We start from the raw sequence: 19186 nt of genomic DNA on the forward strand, positions 1-19186 counted from the left end.
CTTCACTACCCCCCTGACTCCCACCACTCTGTATCCAATGGGCTAGCTCATCCTGCATCCATGTGATCTAACCTTCCACACCAGTCTACATGCAGGACCTAGTCAATGGCCTTGCTAACGTCCATGTAGACAATGTTTACGGCCCTGCCCTTGTCAATCTCCTTGGCAACCTCTTCAAAAAATACTCAAATTCACGAGACACCATTTCCCACACACAAAGCCATGCTGACTGTCCCTAATCAGTCATTGCCTTTCCAAACGTAGGTAGATCCTGTCTCTCAGAATCTCCTCCAGTAACTTCCCCACCACTGATGTTAGGTTCAATGGCCTGTGGTTCCCTGGCTCGTCCTTGCAGCCTTTCTGGAATAAAGGCACAACATTCACCACCCTCCAGTCTTCTGGTGCCTCAGCCGTGGCTAAGGAAGATGCAAAAATACATCTTTTGGAACTCTAGGTACACCATAGCTACAGGTTCCCTGCATCAGCTCTGCTTGTTACATCTTTGGAAAACTTTGCTGAACATGATATACCTTTCATGAAGGTATCTTGACTTGATTTGATTATATAGGCTAAATTACAAGCTATTTCCTCTTTGAATATTAACTCTAGGATCCTGCCAACAACCGATGTTACACTAACTGGCCCTTTGTCTTCCTCCCTTCCTGAACGAGGGAGTCACATCGGCCATTTGTCAATCCACTGGCTCCCTCTTGGAATTCAGAGTTTTGAAGCACCTCAACCAAGGGGCATGGTAGTGCAGCGGTTAGCGTAACGCTTTACAGCGCCAGTGACCCGGGTTCAGTTCCCTGTGTCTGTTCCCCCGTGTCTGCGTGGGTTTCCACCGGGTGCTCCGGTTTCCTCCCACATTCCAAAGACGTACGGGTTAGGAAGTTGTGGGCGTGCTATGTTGGCGCCGGAAGCGTGGCGACACTTGCGGGCTGCCCCCAGAATACTCTATGCAAAAGATGCATTTCACTGTGCGTTTCGATGTACATGTGACTAATAAAGAAATCTTATCGCTTTAAAACCCTTGGGTGTGGGCCATCGAGTCCTGGCAACCCTCTGCATTTAATCCCACGGGTACTTCTAATACCTTGCCCCTCATGACTGGGATTTGTACATCCTATTTGAAACCGGCCCAACCGTTATCATCAGGATATTTTCAGCGTCCTCAGTGAAGACCAAGGCAAAAGATTCATTTAACATATCTGACATTTCCTTGTTTCCTGATATTAAGTCCCAGCCTCATTCTCCAAAGGTCCCACACTTACCTTAGCTATCCCCTCTCATTTTAAATATCCACAGAAACATTTACTATACATTTTGATATTTTCTCCTTTCTAATGTGCTTTGGTCTTTCGCTGCTGGTTCCTGAGAAATTCGCGGTTCGCTGGTCTACCACTGGCTCTTGCTACTTTGAATGCCCCACTTTTCACTTTAACATTAACTGACTTCCCCGATTAACACCATTCTTTGTTCCCCTTTCTCACGGAATCCCTTTTTCTGATTGGGATAAACTTCTGCTGAACTGCTCTCAAATAAATCAGTGTCAGAGACATTCAAAGCGGAGTTTAAGCAAAGGCAAGGGTAGCACAGCTCGCCAAGTTGCTGCTTCAGCGCCAGACTGCCCCGTTCATCCCTGACCTCAGTTCCTGTCTGTGTGGGGTTTGCACCTTCTCCCTGCAGTCACAAGGGTTTCCTCCCACATCCCACAGATGGGCAAGTTAGTTAATTGCCCCAAAGGTTGAATCGGGTGGGAGTCGATGAGAACGTAGAGGGAATAAAACAGTGGGATGAGAGTAACTGGGTGGTCAATGTCAGTGTGAAGCCGGTGGGCCAAAGGGACTGTTTCCGTGCCCGTCACTGCGATTGTAAAGAATCTGACCCACACCCAGAGCCCTCTGGCACGGAGCTAGAAAACTGTTGAAATATTAACATTGTGGCATTGTTTAAAAATGTGTGAAAGAGTCAAATAACTGCAGGTCAGAGAGGGGCCACCATACTTGATAAAAATCTGAATAAAAATATCATTCATTTACAAAGGCATTGATTAATAAAGGACAGTCTTACGTAGGTTTATTGCAGAGAGTCATGCTTGAATTTTTTTGGACCAGAAAGACCAAAGACATTGACATATCTCGTGTGGCAGATGTCTATGAACTAAATAACCATAGAATCCACAACTGGCTCAGTAGCAAGGGAGTTGTGTACTTTAGTGACAAGACTGGTAGCGGGGGGCTCACACCAAGTCCCACATGGCTCAATATTAAATGTGCCTTTTGATTCTAAACATTGAGTCACAATTGTACAAATCCCCCAAACACACTTCATGCCCCAGTCCCACTGCCCCTCACACCCCTCATTTTCACCCTCAGCACCACTCCCCATCCCCACCCACTGCATTCACCAAGCCCAACCTCCCATTTCTCCCGCCCACATACGATCTCACACTCCTTCCCCCTCAGTTACGCACCATTCCCCTCAAAACTGCCCGATCCTCAGCTTCACCTCTCAAATCCAACTTCACCCCCTATTTCATGATCTGTAGCCTCTCCATAATGTCTCCCCACGAAAACCTATCCCACATTCCCACAATATCCAAGCCCACTTCCCCTTCAATTACATCCACTCACCGTCTGGACACATCCCTCACACCCTCCTCACAAAATCCTTCACTGATCTACCTATATCCTTATATCCCACAAGCTGTTACACGTCTCACCATATCCTCCTTTACCTCACCATATTTGGTCAAACCCTTCCCGTCGTCCTCCTGAACCACTAACCCACCTCTCGTGTCTCTCAAGCCCACTTGCTCACTGTATCCATCAATTCCTGCTCTCACCAGTTCCCTCAGCACCACCGAGCATACGCACCAAATCCCTCAATACCAAAACCTCCTCCTCACCGCCTCCCCATCATCTACCCACATGCTTTGGCCCCATCTATCCCTGCACCCAAGGGTTTGAAAGAAAGTGGCTTCAAAGATAGGGAGTTACTGGTCGAAGACCTTCAAAGCCCACTGAGCTCTGCGAGGGTACCAGCGGATTGGAAAACTACAAACAGACAAAAGGGGGACAAGAGGCCTGTTAGCTTAACATCTGCTTTGACAAGATGCTGGAGTCTGTAATCAAGGAAGAAACAGCCTTTCATTTAGAAAAATTTAATGTAACAACCAAAGAAAAATGGTTTTATAAAACACACATTATATTTGACAAACCTGCCGGGGTTCTTCGAGGATGTAGCAGTCTACAGAGGAGAACGTGCAGATGTATTTGGATTTCCAGTCAGCAGTATTCCCGTGTACCTCTGACAACAAATGCAAGGCTGGTGCACAAGGAAAGATCTTATGGCACTGGAAGAAGTGCACTGACGTGGACTGGAGAATGGTCATCATAAAGTCGGAATAAACGGATCTTCTTCAGCTGTGAGCACATAACTAGTGGAGTGCACAGGGATCATTTCTCCTCCCCATTGTTCACTAGTTATACCGTTGACCTGAACTGGGGGAGCAGAGTGCGAGGTTTCCAAGTTCACCAATGACACAAAAAAAAGGAGGCAGGACGTTGTGATGATATTTGGGCTTGAACAGGACAGAGGTCGGTTGAGTGAGTGGGTAAAAGTTTAATGTGGGCAGATATTAGGTCATGCACTTCAGTAATAAGGATTTAACGGTGGGATATTGTCTAAATGGAGAAAGATTGCAGCTGAGTGAAGTACAGAATACCTGGGTATTCTGGTGCATGAATCACAAAAATTAGTGGCCAGTGGTTAGTAAGGCAGCTGGCACATTATTTGCTGCCTTTATTGCAAGGGCTTAGTGTTCAGAAATAGGGAAGTATTGTCACGATTCTCTGCGGTACTGGTGAGGCCACCCCTGGAGTACTGTACACGGTTTTGGTCCCTTATTTGATAGGCCACCATTGGAGGCAATCAAAAGGAGACGGACGAGTTAATTCCTGGGACAAGAGAGTACTCCCATCATCAGTGGCTAAAGAATTAGATTTCTATTAGCTGGAGTTTAGAAGAAAGGGGGTAGGGGGAGGAGGGGTGGGGGGAAAAGAGATCTTATTGAAAAATACAAGTTCCTAACAAGGCATGGCTAGGGCAACGTGGAGATGTTTTCACTCGTGGGAGAGACTCGAGCGAGGGGACACAGTGACAAGGGGGCAGTGGTTGGTGAATCCCTGCAACTCCCTACTTTGCAGCGATGTGGAGCCTGAGTCACTGGAGGTTTTCACAGAGGAGGCAGATACATTTTACTGGGGAATTGGGGGCTATGGGGAACTGTCAAAGAGATGTCATAGAGCAGATCAAATGGGGGGGTGGCAGGCTTGAGGGGCTGAATGGCCTACTCCTGCTATTTTCTCACGTCCTCAAACCCTGTAACCATCAACACCCTGTACTTGCCATGTCCTTCAAATTCACTTGACCTTATTTCCACTGTAACCCTTAACCCCACCTACCAACTATACCCCTCTCTCTCCAACAACTTCACTGACACAGCACCCTCCCAACAAAACCCTCAGGCCCACCTTCTCACCGAACATCTCAGCCGTCTCATCACAATAACACCCTCCCTCCCCACGGTATTCCCCAATTCCATCTACGCCACGTGCTTTACTTCCTCGTGTGACATGGTCCCAGCTGCCCACCTCACCAAACCCCTCAATTCTTTCCCCACAAAATTCCACCCACACACAGCATCCCTCAGGCCAACACACACACGTTTGATTGGAGAACGAGAGCTGCACATTGCCTCTGAACCCTAAGGTCCCTGCCCTGGAAGTGAAGCAGCAAGACGGTCTGGATCTCTGTCACAGCATGGCCCCCACTGACACTTCGCCACAAACTGTTGTATGGCTGGTGTTTATTCAGTTTACAAAGCTGTTATTTATAACGTTTACTTGTGTTTTCCCTATGGGATAACTGAGAAACTGTTCCAGGAATAGTCAATGACAATTATTATAAAGTAATTAAATATTATACACTAAACAAATCATTTTCAATACAAAGCTTTGATGCAGAAAAACTTCAGTCAGGCCGAGAGTCTGTATCTTGCTTCAGTGTTACAGAGAGAGATCATTAAATTAAAGGAAGCACTTGCATCATCTTCGGACAGCTGGGTCAGGATTTGCCTTTGCTCACAGCCAATCCAATCAGTCCCGCCATTCCGGCCAGTCCAACGATCGCACCCCCGACGATCGCCATGCCCAGCAGACCATCTGTGGAGAGGAGTGGAAAGGTCAGTGTGGTCGGCAGCATCTGCTCGGTGGCCAGCTGGGGAGCTACCGAGTTTCGGCCTCGCAGAGGGATCTCCCTCTGTCCATTTCCAGAATCCAATGTCTTTCGCCACAGGGTCCCGGTCCCACACTGTGGGGCAATTCCCCACACCCAGTCTCCTCCCTTTGCTCAGGAACACGTTCAGTGTCAGGCCCACACAACGGAAATATAAAATCATACAAGACACAAACACTCTTCACCAAGTCTGCACTTTCAACAAATCCCATTTTATCCTTCCCACATTCCCTTCAACTCCTCCCAGATCCTACCCCTCACCTACACACTAGGGGCAATTTACAGCAGCCAATTAACCCACCAGCTGCATGTCATGGGAGAAACCAGGGCACCCGGGGGGAAAACCCACACGGTGATAGGGAGAACGTGCAAACTCCACACAGACAACACCAGAGGTCAGGACTGAACTGAGGTCACAGTAACTCTACTGTACTGTCCCGCCATAAGCCTAGCATTTGTTGTTGGAGGTACGCAGGAGCACTTTACCAACAAGCTTGGAGTACAGGGCATGGTTCTGAAGTTTACAATTTGACGTGTAGCAGGCAGAGCGCGGTGCGTGCAGTGGGTCTGCCCGTGGTAGATTGGATTCTATGCAATGCAACATTTTGGGAGAGAGGCAATAGAGGCTTCAATGTACACTTTTATAAAGGTGAAAGGAAAGCTTGAGGGCATTTACTAGACGTGGATAGTTCACATTTGGGACCAGATTCAGCATTCTTCTGACAAATTATACTCCTTACGGAATGGAACAAATGGCACAAGCTCAACACAGACAGTACGATACAGTACATAACGGGATCGAACCACAGAATGGTCAGGAGAGGGAACCAGAGGTGAAGGTTACAGAAAATCGTGCAGGGGGCAAATTGATTCAGAGATCAGGGATAAAATCATAACAAAGAGCAAGATGGCAACGGCGGGATAGTGTAGTGGTTAGCGTAACGCCATTACAGTGCCAGATATCGGTGTTCAATTCCCGCCGCTGTCTGTAAGGAGTTTGTATATTCTACCCGTGGCTGCGTGGGTCTCCTCCGGGTGCTCCGGTTTCCTCCCACATATGTGGGAGTAATTGGGTGGCGTGGGCTCGTTGGGCCGGAAGGGCCTGTTACCGTGCTGTATAAATAAAGATTTTTAAAAAGAGGCCGCAGGTGGCGGTCTAGTTGTCAGCAGACAATTAACAAAGGATTACAACCCAAGCGGCCACGGACATTACCACTTTGATAAAGACTGAAAACTGGCGGAATGTACGAATGCTGAAATTAGATAATCCTGCGGCAACAATCAGGATGGCTTAACAGGGTATTGTAATCGACATAGTTCGGGAAAAATGGACGAGCTCAGGCCCAAAAGGTGATAAATTATTAGTCTGTGCACACACAATACACACCAGGTGGAACCAGATGTTCTGGAACCTGCAACAAGAGTTGAACGACCAGCCAGATTTAAGACCAGCACTATGGTATAAACAGTGTTGATTAGAATATGATTGAAATCAGACTAATGCTTGAAAGAGAAAACCACTAAACAGCCACCAAGCCTCCAGCCTTCCGTTCAATTAGACAGATTATCCACAGTACACTGGGTAAGGGTACAAGGCTTCTGTTGCAATGGCTGCATCAATGAAGCCTCTGGGATTCCAGAATTCATCAGCAATGATAAACACGACGCAGTGGTGAAAAGCTACGTAAAGCACAAGTCTGCCCTCAGCTGGAGGACCGTGTGCAATGCTCACACACTGAACAGATTTACAGTAATGGGTCCAGGCACCACACTTTTGTAGACTTGAGTGGAAAAACAGATTAGTCTGGAAGGGGATGGCCGGTAGCAATTTGACTGAGCTGTTTACAGTCTGAAGGGTTTAAACACTGAAAGGAATGAGAAATTTTCCAGTGACTGAAAGAAAGGCCTTGCGTTTGTACAATGGCAGAGGATATCCGAGACCATTTTCAAGTACAAATAGCTGTCAATTAAGTTCCAGCAGCTCTCAAAAGCAGCAAACATGATTGTGACCAGATAATCAGCTGAATCTTCTGCCCGAACACCACCCAGGACTTGACTCTGGTCCTCAGCACATACCAGTGAGGTTTAAGGCAGAACCATCTGAAACCAGGACAGCAATTCAAATGCGCAGGAACGCAAGAAGCTGCAGGGAGTAGTGGACTCAGCTCAATACAACACGGGCACATCCCTCCCCACCATTGGCACGAGACGCAACGTCCATCATCAAAGATCCCCACCACACCCCCCCCCCCCCCCCACCAGGCCGGGCCATCTTCTCGCAGCTCCCATCGGGCAGGAGGTACAGAAGCTTGAAGTCCCCACACCACCAGGTTCAAGAACAGCGATTTCCCTTCAACCATTCGGTTCTTGAACCAACCGGCACAACCCTAATCACTACCTCAGTACAGCAACACTGGGACCATTTTGTTCACTTTACACTACAACAATTAGAACAAATTGTGTTCTTTCCTGTAAAAATTGTTTAATTTAAGTTTTTCTTGTGAATGCTGCTTATCTGATGCTCTGTGCCTGTGATGCTGCTGCAGGTAAGGTTTTCATTGCACCTGTGCACACATGGACCTGTGCATGTGACAATAAGCCCGACTTTGGTGAAGTTCTGGTCACGATCTCGGAAGTCGTCTCCCACTGACACGCCAGCCACTTGCCCAGCTGCATTCCCTCCGTGCAGGCCCAGTGCTGCCCTTCTCTAGGACTATCTGCATATTGGATGCACAATAAAAATTCCACCTGAGGCTTTCACACTGAAATGGTCCTAGTTCATATTCAGGATATTGGTCCCCCACTACCTGACCCTATTCCTCTCATATCTCTGTGATCTGTCTACACATCTGCACATTTATCTCCCCCAGTTGTTAGCCCTGTAGTATATCCCCAGCAAAGTGACTGTCCCCCTTTTGTTCTACCTAGATAGCTTTATTTAAACCCCTTCTACAAGATCTTCCCTCATTACTCCAGGAATGGACTCCTTAATCAACACTGCAATCCATCTCCTTTTTAAACCCCTCCCCAACACCCCCCCCCCCCCCCCCCCCCCCACAACCATACCTGAAGATTCTATTCCCTGGAACCCTGAGCTGCCAACCCTGCTCTTTGTTCAACCACATCTGTGTGACAGCAAAACACTTACAGAAGGAAGACACCCAAACATCAACAGGGCACAGCCAGAAACCAGAACCGCGGGGGTGCTGAGATTTCCAACAGACTGTGACGATCGCCTTTGTCAATTGTTGCTCTTTTAACTTAGTGAATCAATGTATTGTAGTTGTAACCGATGTATCAGTACCCAACTGTGTGCGGAACTGCAGCTCCCCTGTACCACTATTGACAAAGCCTTTGACGGCGTCTCACCCACTTATTCCGCTTCCTTGTCTCTGCCCCGGGACAGAACGAGAATAAGAGTTCCCCAGGTCCTCACCTTCACCCCACCAGCCTCCGCACTCAACAGATCATTCGCTGCAGCTTCCGCCACCTTCGAGCAGATTCTGCCGCCAGACACATCTTCCTCTCTCCTCCGCTAGCAGCACTGTGCGGGGGCCATTCCCTTCACCACTCCCTGGTCCACTCTTCTGTCCCCACCTACCACCCCCTTCTTACGGCACGTTCCCTTCAACCGCAGGTGACGCAACACCCATCCGCTCAGCCCTGCCCTCCGCACTATCCAGGGAGATCCACTCTCACTTCTTCCAGTCCCCGCATTTGGCGTTCACAGTGTGGGAAACCAAACCCAGACTGGGCGATCGCTTTGCGAAGCACCTGTTCAGTCTACAGGGGTGACCCTCAGCTTCCCGTTGCCTCTCACTCCCCCCTCGCACCCCCACACTGTGACCACCTGCACTGTCACAGTGAGTCCAACGCAAGCTCAAGCAACAGCACCTCACTTTCTGTCTGGGCAGGTTGCAGCCTTCTGGATTCAACATTGAACTCTCTAACTTCAGGGAATTTGACACCTCTGCCTGGATCAGTCATCCATCTCAGGAGGATATGCCCATACATTATTTTGTCCACGTTCTCCCGCACTAATTGCTGCCATTCACTCAGTGACCAGATGACAGCTTATCGCCACGGTTAACCCGGTTTTACCCTGTTGGGGAGACCACCCTTCCCCACCCTCCCTGGAGCCTAACAAGCTCCGACAGGACGACCGTCTCATCCCTGGTGAACCTCCTTTGGGCCGCCCCCAAACGCTCAGGTCAGGGGACCAGAAGTGTGCGTGGTTCTCCGGGTCTGGCCATGAGGGAGGTGTAGAGAGGAATGGTTAACGGCACAGACGCAGTAGGCAACGGGCCTGTTGCTGTGCTGGATGAGCTTATGAGAAGTCTCAGAAAGGAACTAGATAACAAATGAAGAAAAATTTATTGGAATACAAAGTCACAGCAACAAACTGCATTGCTCCTCTAAAGAGCTGCTGCAAAGTTGATGGGCCCGACTTCCTACGTGGTCCTGTAAGAATATATTCTTTGAACTGGGAACCAAAGGGAGGTGTACCAGCCCTAGGGTGGGTCGTGGCCCATTTGAAAGAGCAGGAAATACTACCTGTAGTACAGAACCCAGGCACTTTCTGAAGATGTACGGTGGAGAATATTCTGACTGGTTGCATCACCGCCTGGTACGGAGGCTCCAATGGGCAGGATCGAAAGAGGCTGCAGAGGGTTGTAGACTCAGCCAGCTCGATCACAGCAAAACCCTCCCCACCATCGAGGACATCTTTCAAGAGACAGTGCCTCAAGGCGGCAATATCCATTATTAAGAACCCTCACCATCCGGGACATGACCTCTTCACATTACTACCATCGGGGAGGAGGTACAGGAGCCTGAAGACCCACACCCAACAACTGAGGAACAGCTTCTTCCCCTCCACCATCAGATTTCTGAACGGTCCGTGAACATTACCTCCGTATTCCTCTTTTGCACTATTTATTTATTTTTGTAACTTATGGTAATTTTTTTGTCTTTATGTCTTGCACTGTAGTGCTGCCACTAAACAACAAATTTCACGACATATGTCAGTGATAACAATCCTGATTCTGATGTCTCTTTCCCATGTACACTTTCATAAGTCGCAACCCTACAACTTCTACACTACACTCTCCACAACCGACTGGTAATTACTACCTAACAGTTCATAGTCATACAGCACGGAAACTGGTCCTTCAGCCCACACCAACCATCGAGCACACACGTACACAAATCACATTTCACTCTCCCCACGTTCCCATTAACCCGTCACAAACTGATCTGAAGCCACTTTGCAGGAGTGGAACCAGACAGAATTGGGCACAGTCGTACAGGGCAGATGACCACAGGACGGTCCAGGTTTCAAAGGAGAGTGGGGTCCAAAGGCAGGGAGGTTGAGGGAAGGAATTTCAGGACTCAAGAGTCTCAGCACCTGGAGGTAAGTGAGCGATTAATTCAGGCATGATTGAAAGATTGGAAATGGGAGAAGCCCAAGTATCTGGGTTACGGGGCCACAGGAGTGATATGCTGAGATGGACTCAAAAACAAAGACTCTTCAAATTGAGACGCCTTGTGCTGTGTGGTAGGCACCCGCTTCAGTCCATGGACTGCATCAGCATTCCATATCTCACCTCTCTGCATCTTTTTGTTGATGAGTTTCTCCAGCTCCAAGCACTGCTGGTTGCGTGGTTCATTTTTCAACATGGTGCGGATGAATTTCAGAGCTTTCTCGTACTCCTGCAAAACAGAGGAGTTTTCTCACACTTCTGAAAAACAAGGCAGATCCAATCAAAGCTAGAAACACAAAGAACTGCAGACATTCACCTTCAACCGATAATTCCCAACGGCCAGGTAGAAAATGTAATCTCTCTGCTCCTCTTTGGATGCATCAGGATACAACTCTGAATGGAGAGAGATAGGAGAGAAAAGAGCAGTGTGAGAGAAAGGACCCAAAGATATACAACTCTGGCCGCACGTGGTCAAAGCTGTCTCCGAGCAGGGAGACGGACTCCGATCTGTGCCTGGAACCACCTCACTTTCTGAGCACCTTTATGGAGCAAGCAGGGTCTGAGGGTTGCATCTCCCCCTCAGCCCCAGGAGTAGACCTGCTCTCCTTCACGTGCTAAAATTTTCACCTGCCCCAACTCGGATGCCATCATGGCATAGATAACGTAGGCGGTTACAGTTCCCGGGGTAGAGGGAATCCAAAACTCGGAACATAGGTTTAAGGTGAGAAGGGTGAAGACTTAAAGGGGACCCGAGAGGCACACTTAGCGCACAGAAGGTGGTGGGTATACGGGACAAGCCAGAGAAAGTGGTAGAGGCAGGTGCAACTACAACGGTTAAAAGACATTTGCACAGGTACGTGGATGGGAAAGGTTCAGAGGGACACAGGCCAAACACAGGCAAATGGGACCAGCCTGGGTAGGCACCTTTGTCAGCATGGACGAGTTGGGCCGAAGGGCCTGTTTCCGTGCTGTGTTATTCTACGACCCTAAGTTAGTCCCGCCGCCAAATAACCATCGGGGTGTGAAATGTGCCGCTTACCTTCCAGGATTGCAACTCCTTTAACGATGTCGCCGGAGTACTTGCTGCGGATCAGACACCAGGCGTATTCAAACTGTGTGGCTCTGGACAGCGAGCCCTGCTTCAACTCCAAGTTGTACTTCTTCTCAAACTTCTGCAAAACAGCAACACGAACGTGACAAGGGAACAGTCATGGCACTCCTGCCTGCTGCTGGGTCCAGAACTGCCCTGATCATCCGCGCACTTTGACACTGCACGTCCCTCAACAACCCTCCGCCTCAGCCTCTCGCTGTCCTGCAAACAGTCTCCCGACCCGGGGCACCCTCCTGCTCACCCCCACCCCCTTCCCCTAGCAGCACCCACCCCAGCCCTGCTCCCACTCATCCCCCCACCCCCACCCCACTCCCAGCATCACCCATCGCCACCCACCCCTTGCGAGAACCCTCCTGCTCACCCCTTCTCCCAACAGTACCTGCCCCCATCCCCACTCCCTGCTCCACCCGGGACCCACCTGCTCACCCCATCCCATTCTCCCCCCTCCCACCCATGCCTTCCAGATTGCTGTCTGTGCCGCGTGCCAGTGAGGGTACGAATAGGCAGGCGAATACATGGCTGAAGGGATGGTGCAAAAGGCAGGTTTTCAGATTTGTGGATCATTGGGATCTCTTCTGGGGAAGATACGACCTGCACAAAAGGGACGGGTTACACCCAAACTCAAGAGGGGCCAATATCCTTGCGGGCAGGTTTGCTAGAGCTGTTGGGGAGGGTTTAAACTGGATTGGCAGGGGGATGGGAACCAGACTGTTGGGTCAGACGATGGAGCACTTGGTGTAAAGGTAGATGCAATGTGTGGAGAGACTGTGAGGAAGGACAGACGGCGGATAGGGCGTAAACGCAGTCGGATGGGTTGAAATGTGTTTACTTTGATGCGAGACATTACAGAGACTTGGCTGTCGCAAAGGCAGGATTGGCTGCTTGATGTTCTGGGGTTTAGATGTTTCGAAAGGGAAAGGGAGGGATGTACAGGGGGGTGGGGAAGAGAGGAGAATGGCATTGCTAATCAGGAATAGCATCACAGCTGCAGAAAGGGAGGACGTCCTGGAGGGATCATCCACCAAGTCAGTGTGGGTGGAAGTCAGAAACTGGAAGGAAGCGATCACTCTATTGGGAGTATTCTCTTGGCCCCCCAGAGACACTGATAAGTGGCGAGATTTTGGAAAGGTCCAAAAATAACAGTGTAGTTGTCATGTGAGACTTCAGCTTCCCCATTATTGATTGGCATCTCCTTAGTGCAAATGTTTCGATGGGGCAGAATTTGTTAGGTGTGTCCAGGAAGGATTCCTGACACAGTATGTGGACAGGCTGACTAGAGGAGAGGCCATTCTGGATCTAGTACTAGGTAGTGAACCTGGTCGGGTGACAGACCAGTCGGTGGGCGAGCATTTTGGAGATAGTGACCACAACTCCCTGACCTTCTCCATAGCCATGGACAGGGATAGGAGCAGAGGATATGGGAAAATTTTTTAATTGGGGGAGGGCTAATTACGACGGTATTAGGCAGAAACTTGGGGGCGTAAGTTGGGAACAGAATAAATGCGGAGGCTGTTAAGGAACACGCATGGGGTTCTGGATAGGTTTGCCCCACTGAGACAGGGAAAGGATGGAAGGGTGAAGGAACCATGGTTGACAAGAGAGGTGAAACATTTAGTCAAGAGGAAGAAGTAAGCGTACTTAAGGTTTAAGAAGCAAAAAATCAGGCAGGGCTCTTGAGAGTTAGAAGGTAGCCAGGAAGGAGCTTAAGAAAGGACAGGAGAGCTAGAAGGAGACACGAGAAGGCCTTGGCAAGTAGGATTAAGGAAAACCCCAAGGTGTTCTATACATATGTAAAGAACAGGAGGATGACTAGAGTGAGGGTAGGACCGCTCAGGGATAAAGGGAGAAACATGTGCCTGGAGGCGGAGGAGATAGGGGAGGTCCTTAATGAATACCTTGCTTCAGTGTTTACTAGGCAGAGAGACTTTGACGAACGTGAGGTCAGTGTACAGCAGGCTAATTAATGTGCTGGAGCACGTTGATGTTGAAGAAGTGGCAGTGTTGGAGCTTCTGAAAAACATTAGGATCGATAAGTCCCCAGGGCCAGACGGGACATACGCCAGGTTACCATGGGAAGCGAAGGAAGAGATTGCTGGGGCGCTGACAATGATTTTGCATCCTCCCTGGCCCAAGAGTGGCACCAGAGGACTGGCGGATGGCAAATGTTGTTGCCTTGTTCAAGAAAAGTAATAGGGATAATCCTGGGAATTATAGACCAGTGCGTTTTATGTAAGTGGTGGGCAAGCTACTGGAGAGGATTCTTAGGGACAGGATTTATGAGCATTTGGAGAAGCATAGTCTTATTAGGGATTGTCAGCATGGCTTCGTGAGGGGCAGGTCGTTCCCCATGAGTCTAATTGAGTTTTTCAAGGTGACAAAACAAACTGATGAAGGTACAGCAGTGGATGTGGTGCATGTGGACTTAAGTATGGCATTCGACAAGGTTCCCCATGGTAGGCTCATCTAGAAAGTCATGAGGCATGGGATCCATGGAGATTGTCTGCGCGGATTCAGAATTGGCTTGCCCACAGAAGGCAGAGGGTCGGAGTAGATGGAGAGTACTCTGCCTGGAGGTCGGGGACTAGTGGTGTTCCGCAGGAATCTGTTCTGGGAGCCATTCTAGGACCCCAGCTCCTTGTGATTTTTATAAATGACCTGGATGAGGAAGTGGAGGGATGGGTTGGTAAGTTTGCAGATGACACGAAGGTTCGAGGTGTTGTGGATAGTGTGGAAGGTTGCTATAAGTTACGACAGGATATAGACAGGATGCAGAGTTGGGTGGAGAAGTGGCAGATGGAGTTCAATCTGGAAAAATGTGAAGAACGAACTTGAAGGTTGAGTACAAGGTTAATGGCAGGATTCTTAGCAGTGTGGAGGAACAGAGGGATCTTGGGGTCCACGTCCATAGATCCCTCAAAGTTGTTGCACAAGAACTTTTAGAGTGGTAAGAAGGCGTCTGGTGTGCTGGCCTTCACAGTCGGGCGACTGAGTTCCAGAGCCATGAGGTAACGTTGCAGCTCTATGAAACTCTAGTTAGACCACACTTGGAGTATTGTGTTCTGTTCTGGTCACCTCATTATAGGAAGGATGTGGAAGCTGTAGAGAGGGTGCAGAGGAGATTTACCAGGATGTCGCCTGGATTAGAGAACATGTTTTATGAGGAAAGTTTAAGCGAGCTAGGGCTTTTCTCTTTAGAGCGATGCAGGATTAGAGGCAACAGGCAGAGGTGTATAAGATTATGAGGGGCATAGATAGAGAGGACAGCCAGCACCTTTTCCCCAGGGCAGAAGTGGCCAATACCAGAGGACACGAGGTTAAGGTCACAGGAGGAAAGTTTAGGGGGGATGTCAGAGGTAGGTTTTTTTTATACAGAGAGTGGTGGGTGCTTGGAACACACTGCCGGGGGTGGTGGTAGAGGCTGAAACAACAGGGACTGCTAAAAGACTCTTAGACAGGCACATGAATGTAAGAAAAATGGCAGGTTATCGGCTGTGTAGGAGGGAAGGGTTAGACTGATCAGAAAGTAGGTGTAGATAGGTCGGCACAACATGGTGGGCAGATGGGCCTGTACTGTGCTGTACTGTTCCATGTTCCACCCAATCACCTCGCCGCCCCCACCCCAATCACCTCGCCGCCCCGTCGCCGCCCCCACCCCAATCGCCTCGCCGCCCCGTCGCCGCCCCCACCCCAATCGCCTCGCCGCCTCGTCGCCGCCCCCACCCCAATCACCTCGCCGCCCCCACCCCAATCACCTCGCCGCCCCGTTGCCGCCCCCACCCCAATCACCTCACCGCCCCCACGCCCTCATCCCCATATTCCCCCTCCCTCATATCCCCTACCCCCACCCCTATCCCAATTCCAATCCCAGTCCCCCCAGGGACCGGGCCCCCTCCCCGTTCCCCCGGGCCCGCCCCTCCCTTCCCCACTCCCCCGGGCCCCCCCCCTCCCCTCCCCACTCCCCCGGGCCCCTCCTCTCCTCTCCTCTCCCCGCCCCTCCCCACTCCCCCGGGCCGCCCCCCGGGTCTCCCCTCCCGCTCCCCCGGGCCTCCCCTCTCCTCTCCCCTCCCGCTCCCCCGGGCCTCCCCTCTCCTCTCCCCTCCCCTCCCCCCCCTCCCCCTCCCCCCCCTCCCCTCTCCCCCCCTCCCCCTCCCCCTCCTCCCCTCCCTCCCTCTCTCCCCTCCCTCGCCCTCCCCCTCCTCCCCTCCCTCCCCCCCTCCCCTCCCTCCCCCCTCCCCTCCCCCCCACTCCTCCCCCCTCCCCCCCACTCCTCCCCTCCCCCCCCCTCCCCTCCCTCCCCCCTCCCCTCCCCCCCACTCCTCCCCCCCTCCCCCCCACTCCTCCCCTCCCCCCCTCCCCCCCCTCCCCTCCCCTCCCTCTCTCCCCTCCCCTCCCCCCCCTCCCTCCCCTCCCTCCCCTCCCCTCCCTCTCTCCCCTCCCTCCCCTCCCCTCCCTCCCTCCCCTCCCCTCCCTCTCTCCCCTCCCCTCCCTCTCTCCCCTCCCCTCCCTCCCCTCCCTCTCTCCCCTCCCTCTCCCCTCCCTCCCCTCCCCTCCCTCCCCTCCCTCTCTCCCTCCCTCCCCTCCCTCTCTCCCTCCCTCCCCGTCCCCCTCCCCTCCCTTTCTCCCTCTCTCCCTCCCTCCCCTCCCCTCCCTCCCCTCCCTCTCTCCCCTCCCCTCCCTCTCTCCCCTCCCCTCCCCTCCCTCCCTCCCTTCCCCTCCCTTCCCCTCCCTCCCCTCCCTCCCCTCTCTCCCCTCTCTCCCCCCCTCTCGCCCCTCCCCTCTCTCCCCTCCCCTCTCTCCCCTCCCCTCCCCTCTCTCCCCTCCCCTCCCCTCCCTCTCTCCCCTCCCCTCCCCTCCCTCTCTCCCCTCCCCTCCCCTCCCTCCCTCTCTCCCCTCCCCTCCCTCTCCTCCCCTCCCCTCCCTCTCTCCCCTCCCCTCCCTCTCTCCCCTCCCCTCCCCTCCCTCTCTCCCCTCCCCTCCCCTCCCTCTCTCCCCTCCCTCTCTCCCCTCCCCTCCCTCTCCCCTCCCCTCCCTCTCTCCCCTCCCCTCCCCTCCCTCTCTCCCCTCCCCTCCCTCTCTCCCCTCCCCTCCCTCTCTCCCCTCCCCTCCCTCTCTCCCCTCCCCTCCCCTCCCTCTCTCCCCTCCCCTCCCCTCCCCTCCCTCTCTCCCCTCCCCTCCCCTCCCTCTCTCCCCTCCCCTCCCCTCCCTCTCTCCCCTCCCCTCCCCTCCCTCTCTCCCCTCCCCTCCCCTCCCTCTCTCCCCTCCCCTCCCCTCCCTCTCTCCCCTCCCCTCCCCTCCCTCTCTCCCCTCCCCTCCCCTCCCTCTCTCCCCTCCCCTCCCCTCCCTCTCTCCCCTCCCCTCCCCTCCCTCTCTCCCCTCCCCTCCCCTCCCTCTCTCCCCTCCCCTCCCCTCCCTCTCTCCCCTCCCCTCCTCTCCCCTCCTCCCCCCTCCCCCCCCCGCCTTTACCAGTAAATCCTCCGACGACACCGTCTCGTTGACGATCGCCTCCATCGTCGCGGAAGTTTACGCTCACGTCCGTTTCTGAGCATGCGTGAATCGACTTCCCTTCGCACGCATGCGTGCTGTCTGCTGGAGCCGCCATACTTAGTGCAGGCGGCAGGGGCCCGCCATGTTTGGTGCTGGCAGCGGCGGTCCGTGGGGGCAGGGCTCCGGACGGTGAGTGACCGGTGGGTGACCAGTGAGTGACCGACGAGTGACCGGTGAGAGACCAGGGACCGGTGAGAATGACCAGTGAGTGACCAGGGAGTGACTGTTGAGAATGACCGGTGAGTGACCAGGGAGAGTGACTGGTGAGTGACCAGGGAGTGAACAGTGAGTGACCGGTGAGAGTGACCGATGTGACCAGTGTGAGTGACCAGGGAGTGAATAGTGAGTGACCAGTGTGACCAGGGAGTGACCGGTGAGAATGACTGGTGAATGACCAGTGAGAATGACCGGTGAGTGACCAGGGAGTGAACAATGAGTGACCACTGAGAGTGATCAGTGAATGACCGGTGAGACTGATCGGCTGGGAAGGGGACAGGGAAAGGGGAGGTAGCATGTGGGAGGAGGAGGGGGAGGGGAGGGAGCACAGGGGGAGGGGGGAGGGGGCAGTGTCTCTGATCTGAACCATTGACCCTGTTTCTCTCCCCACCGATGCTGCCCGACCCGCTGGGTGTTTCCAACACTCTTTGCGCTCTGGCCGATCGTGCTGCATGTCCGACTCCCCTGCTGGTTTGCCGATGAAACCCTTGTGTTCAGTTCCTGGCACCAATGTTATCCCCCTGCCAGCATTCACCAACTGAGGCTGCTGCAACTCCACCAGCCCTAGTGGGCGCTGATAGCAGTCCGAGCCCACCTTCCCTTTCACCCTGCGCTGACTGACGTACATCTGTTCCAAGACTGGGTCGACATTGAGAGTTTGTGAATCCTGCCCCTCTCTGTCTCTGCAACCTCCCTCCACATTCTCCAGGTCCCAGAAGGTCTCCTTTCCCACTGCTATGGCCCTTGGTGAACCTTCGATTTCCTGTGCCCTGCCAGTTACCGTTTGCGTTGACAATTTGGCGAGGATTGGAAATGTATTTAAAAAACTTATGGATGAGTCCACATTGATTGGGTAGCCATTGGAAGTAGACAGGAGTGCCCAGATGAGGTTACAAGCAGGTAAGCCATAATCTTATTAAATGGTGGAGCAATGTTGAGAGGCTGAGCTGGCTGCTCTTGCTCATTGTTTGTGTGTTTGCACAGGGACAACATACAGGAAGATGGTTAAACTTTACACATGAGGATGCACTCACAAATTTATGCCAAGCACGTTATGATTCACTGTTCCATATAAAGATCATTGAAGTACCTCTTCCCTCCATCCTGGACACCAACAACACACGATGCACACACAAGGTCTGCAGAATCATAGATGACCCCTCTCATCCCTCCCATGACCTATTTGTCCCACTGCTGTCTGGCAAGCGGTACCGGAGCATCCGGGCCAGAACTACTAGACTGTACAACAGTTCTTTCCCCCCAGGCTGTCAGGCTCTTGAATACCCCGGAGGCAGTTTCAGACAAATGCCGCGTCGAAAGCCCTGGTTTGCACAGCAGTGTAAAAGAACTTTGGCTGGAGCTGTACGTTTTCCCCGTGTCTGCGTGGGTTTCCTCCGGGTGCTCCGGTTTCCTCCCACATTCCAAAGACGTACAGGTTAGGAAGTTGTGGGCATGCTGTGTTGGCACCGGAAGTGTGGTGACACTTGCGGGGCTGCCCCCAGAACAATCTACGCAAAAGGTGCATTTCACTGTG

At 52.2% G+C, this 19186-nt stretch overlaps 1 protein-coding gene across 1 annotated transcript; it reads right to left on the reverse strand.

The window, feature by feature from the left end:
• Window positions 1–2050: 2050 nt before the first annotated feature.
• Window positions 2051–17435, reverse strand: fis1 (fission, mitochondrial 1). Its single transcript, XM_052044798.1, has 5 exons — window positions 17356–17435; window positions 11821–11953; window positions 11098–11174; window positions 10905–11010; window positions 2051–5225 (listed from the first exon to the last, which is right to left on the reverse strand). Exons 1-5 carry the CDS (start codon window positions 17398–17400, stop codon window positions 5128–5130), a joined length of 459 nt encoding a protein of 152 aa, XP_051900758.1. The 5' UTR covers window positions 17401–17435; the 3' UTR covers window positions 2051–5127.
• Window positions 17436–19186: the final 1751 nt, after the last annotated feature.

Source organism: Pristis pectinata, chromosome 37 (assembly GCF_009764475.1).
Source record: "Pristis pectinata isolate sPriPec2 chromosome 37, sPriPec2.1.pri, whole genome shotgun sequence".
NCBI lineage: Eukaryota > Metazoa > Chordata > Chondrichthyes > Rhinopristiformes > Pristidae > Pristis > Pristis pectinata.

What these genes read in the sequence shown, in the direction of transcription:
- fis1 (XM_052044798.1), bottom strand. Translation starts at nt 17,400, where the DNA reads ATGGAGGCGATCGTCAACGAGACGGTGTCGTCGGAGGATTTACTG. An exon ending in TGTCGTCGGAGGATTTACTG is followed by an intron (nt 11,954 to 17,355) that starts GTAAAGGCGGGG and finishes GCTGTTTTGCAG; the next exon opens with AAGTTTGAGAAGAAGTACAA. An exon ending in AGGAGTTGCAATCCTGGAAG is followed by an intron (nt 11,175 to 11,820) that starts GTAAGCGGCACA and finishes CTCTCCATTCAG; the next exon opens with AGTTGTATCCTGATGCATCC.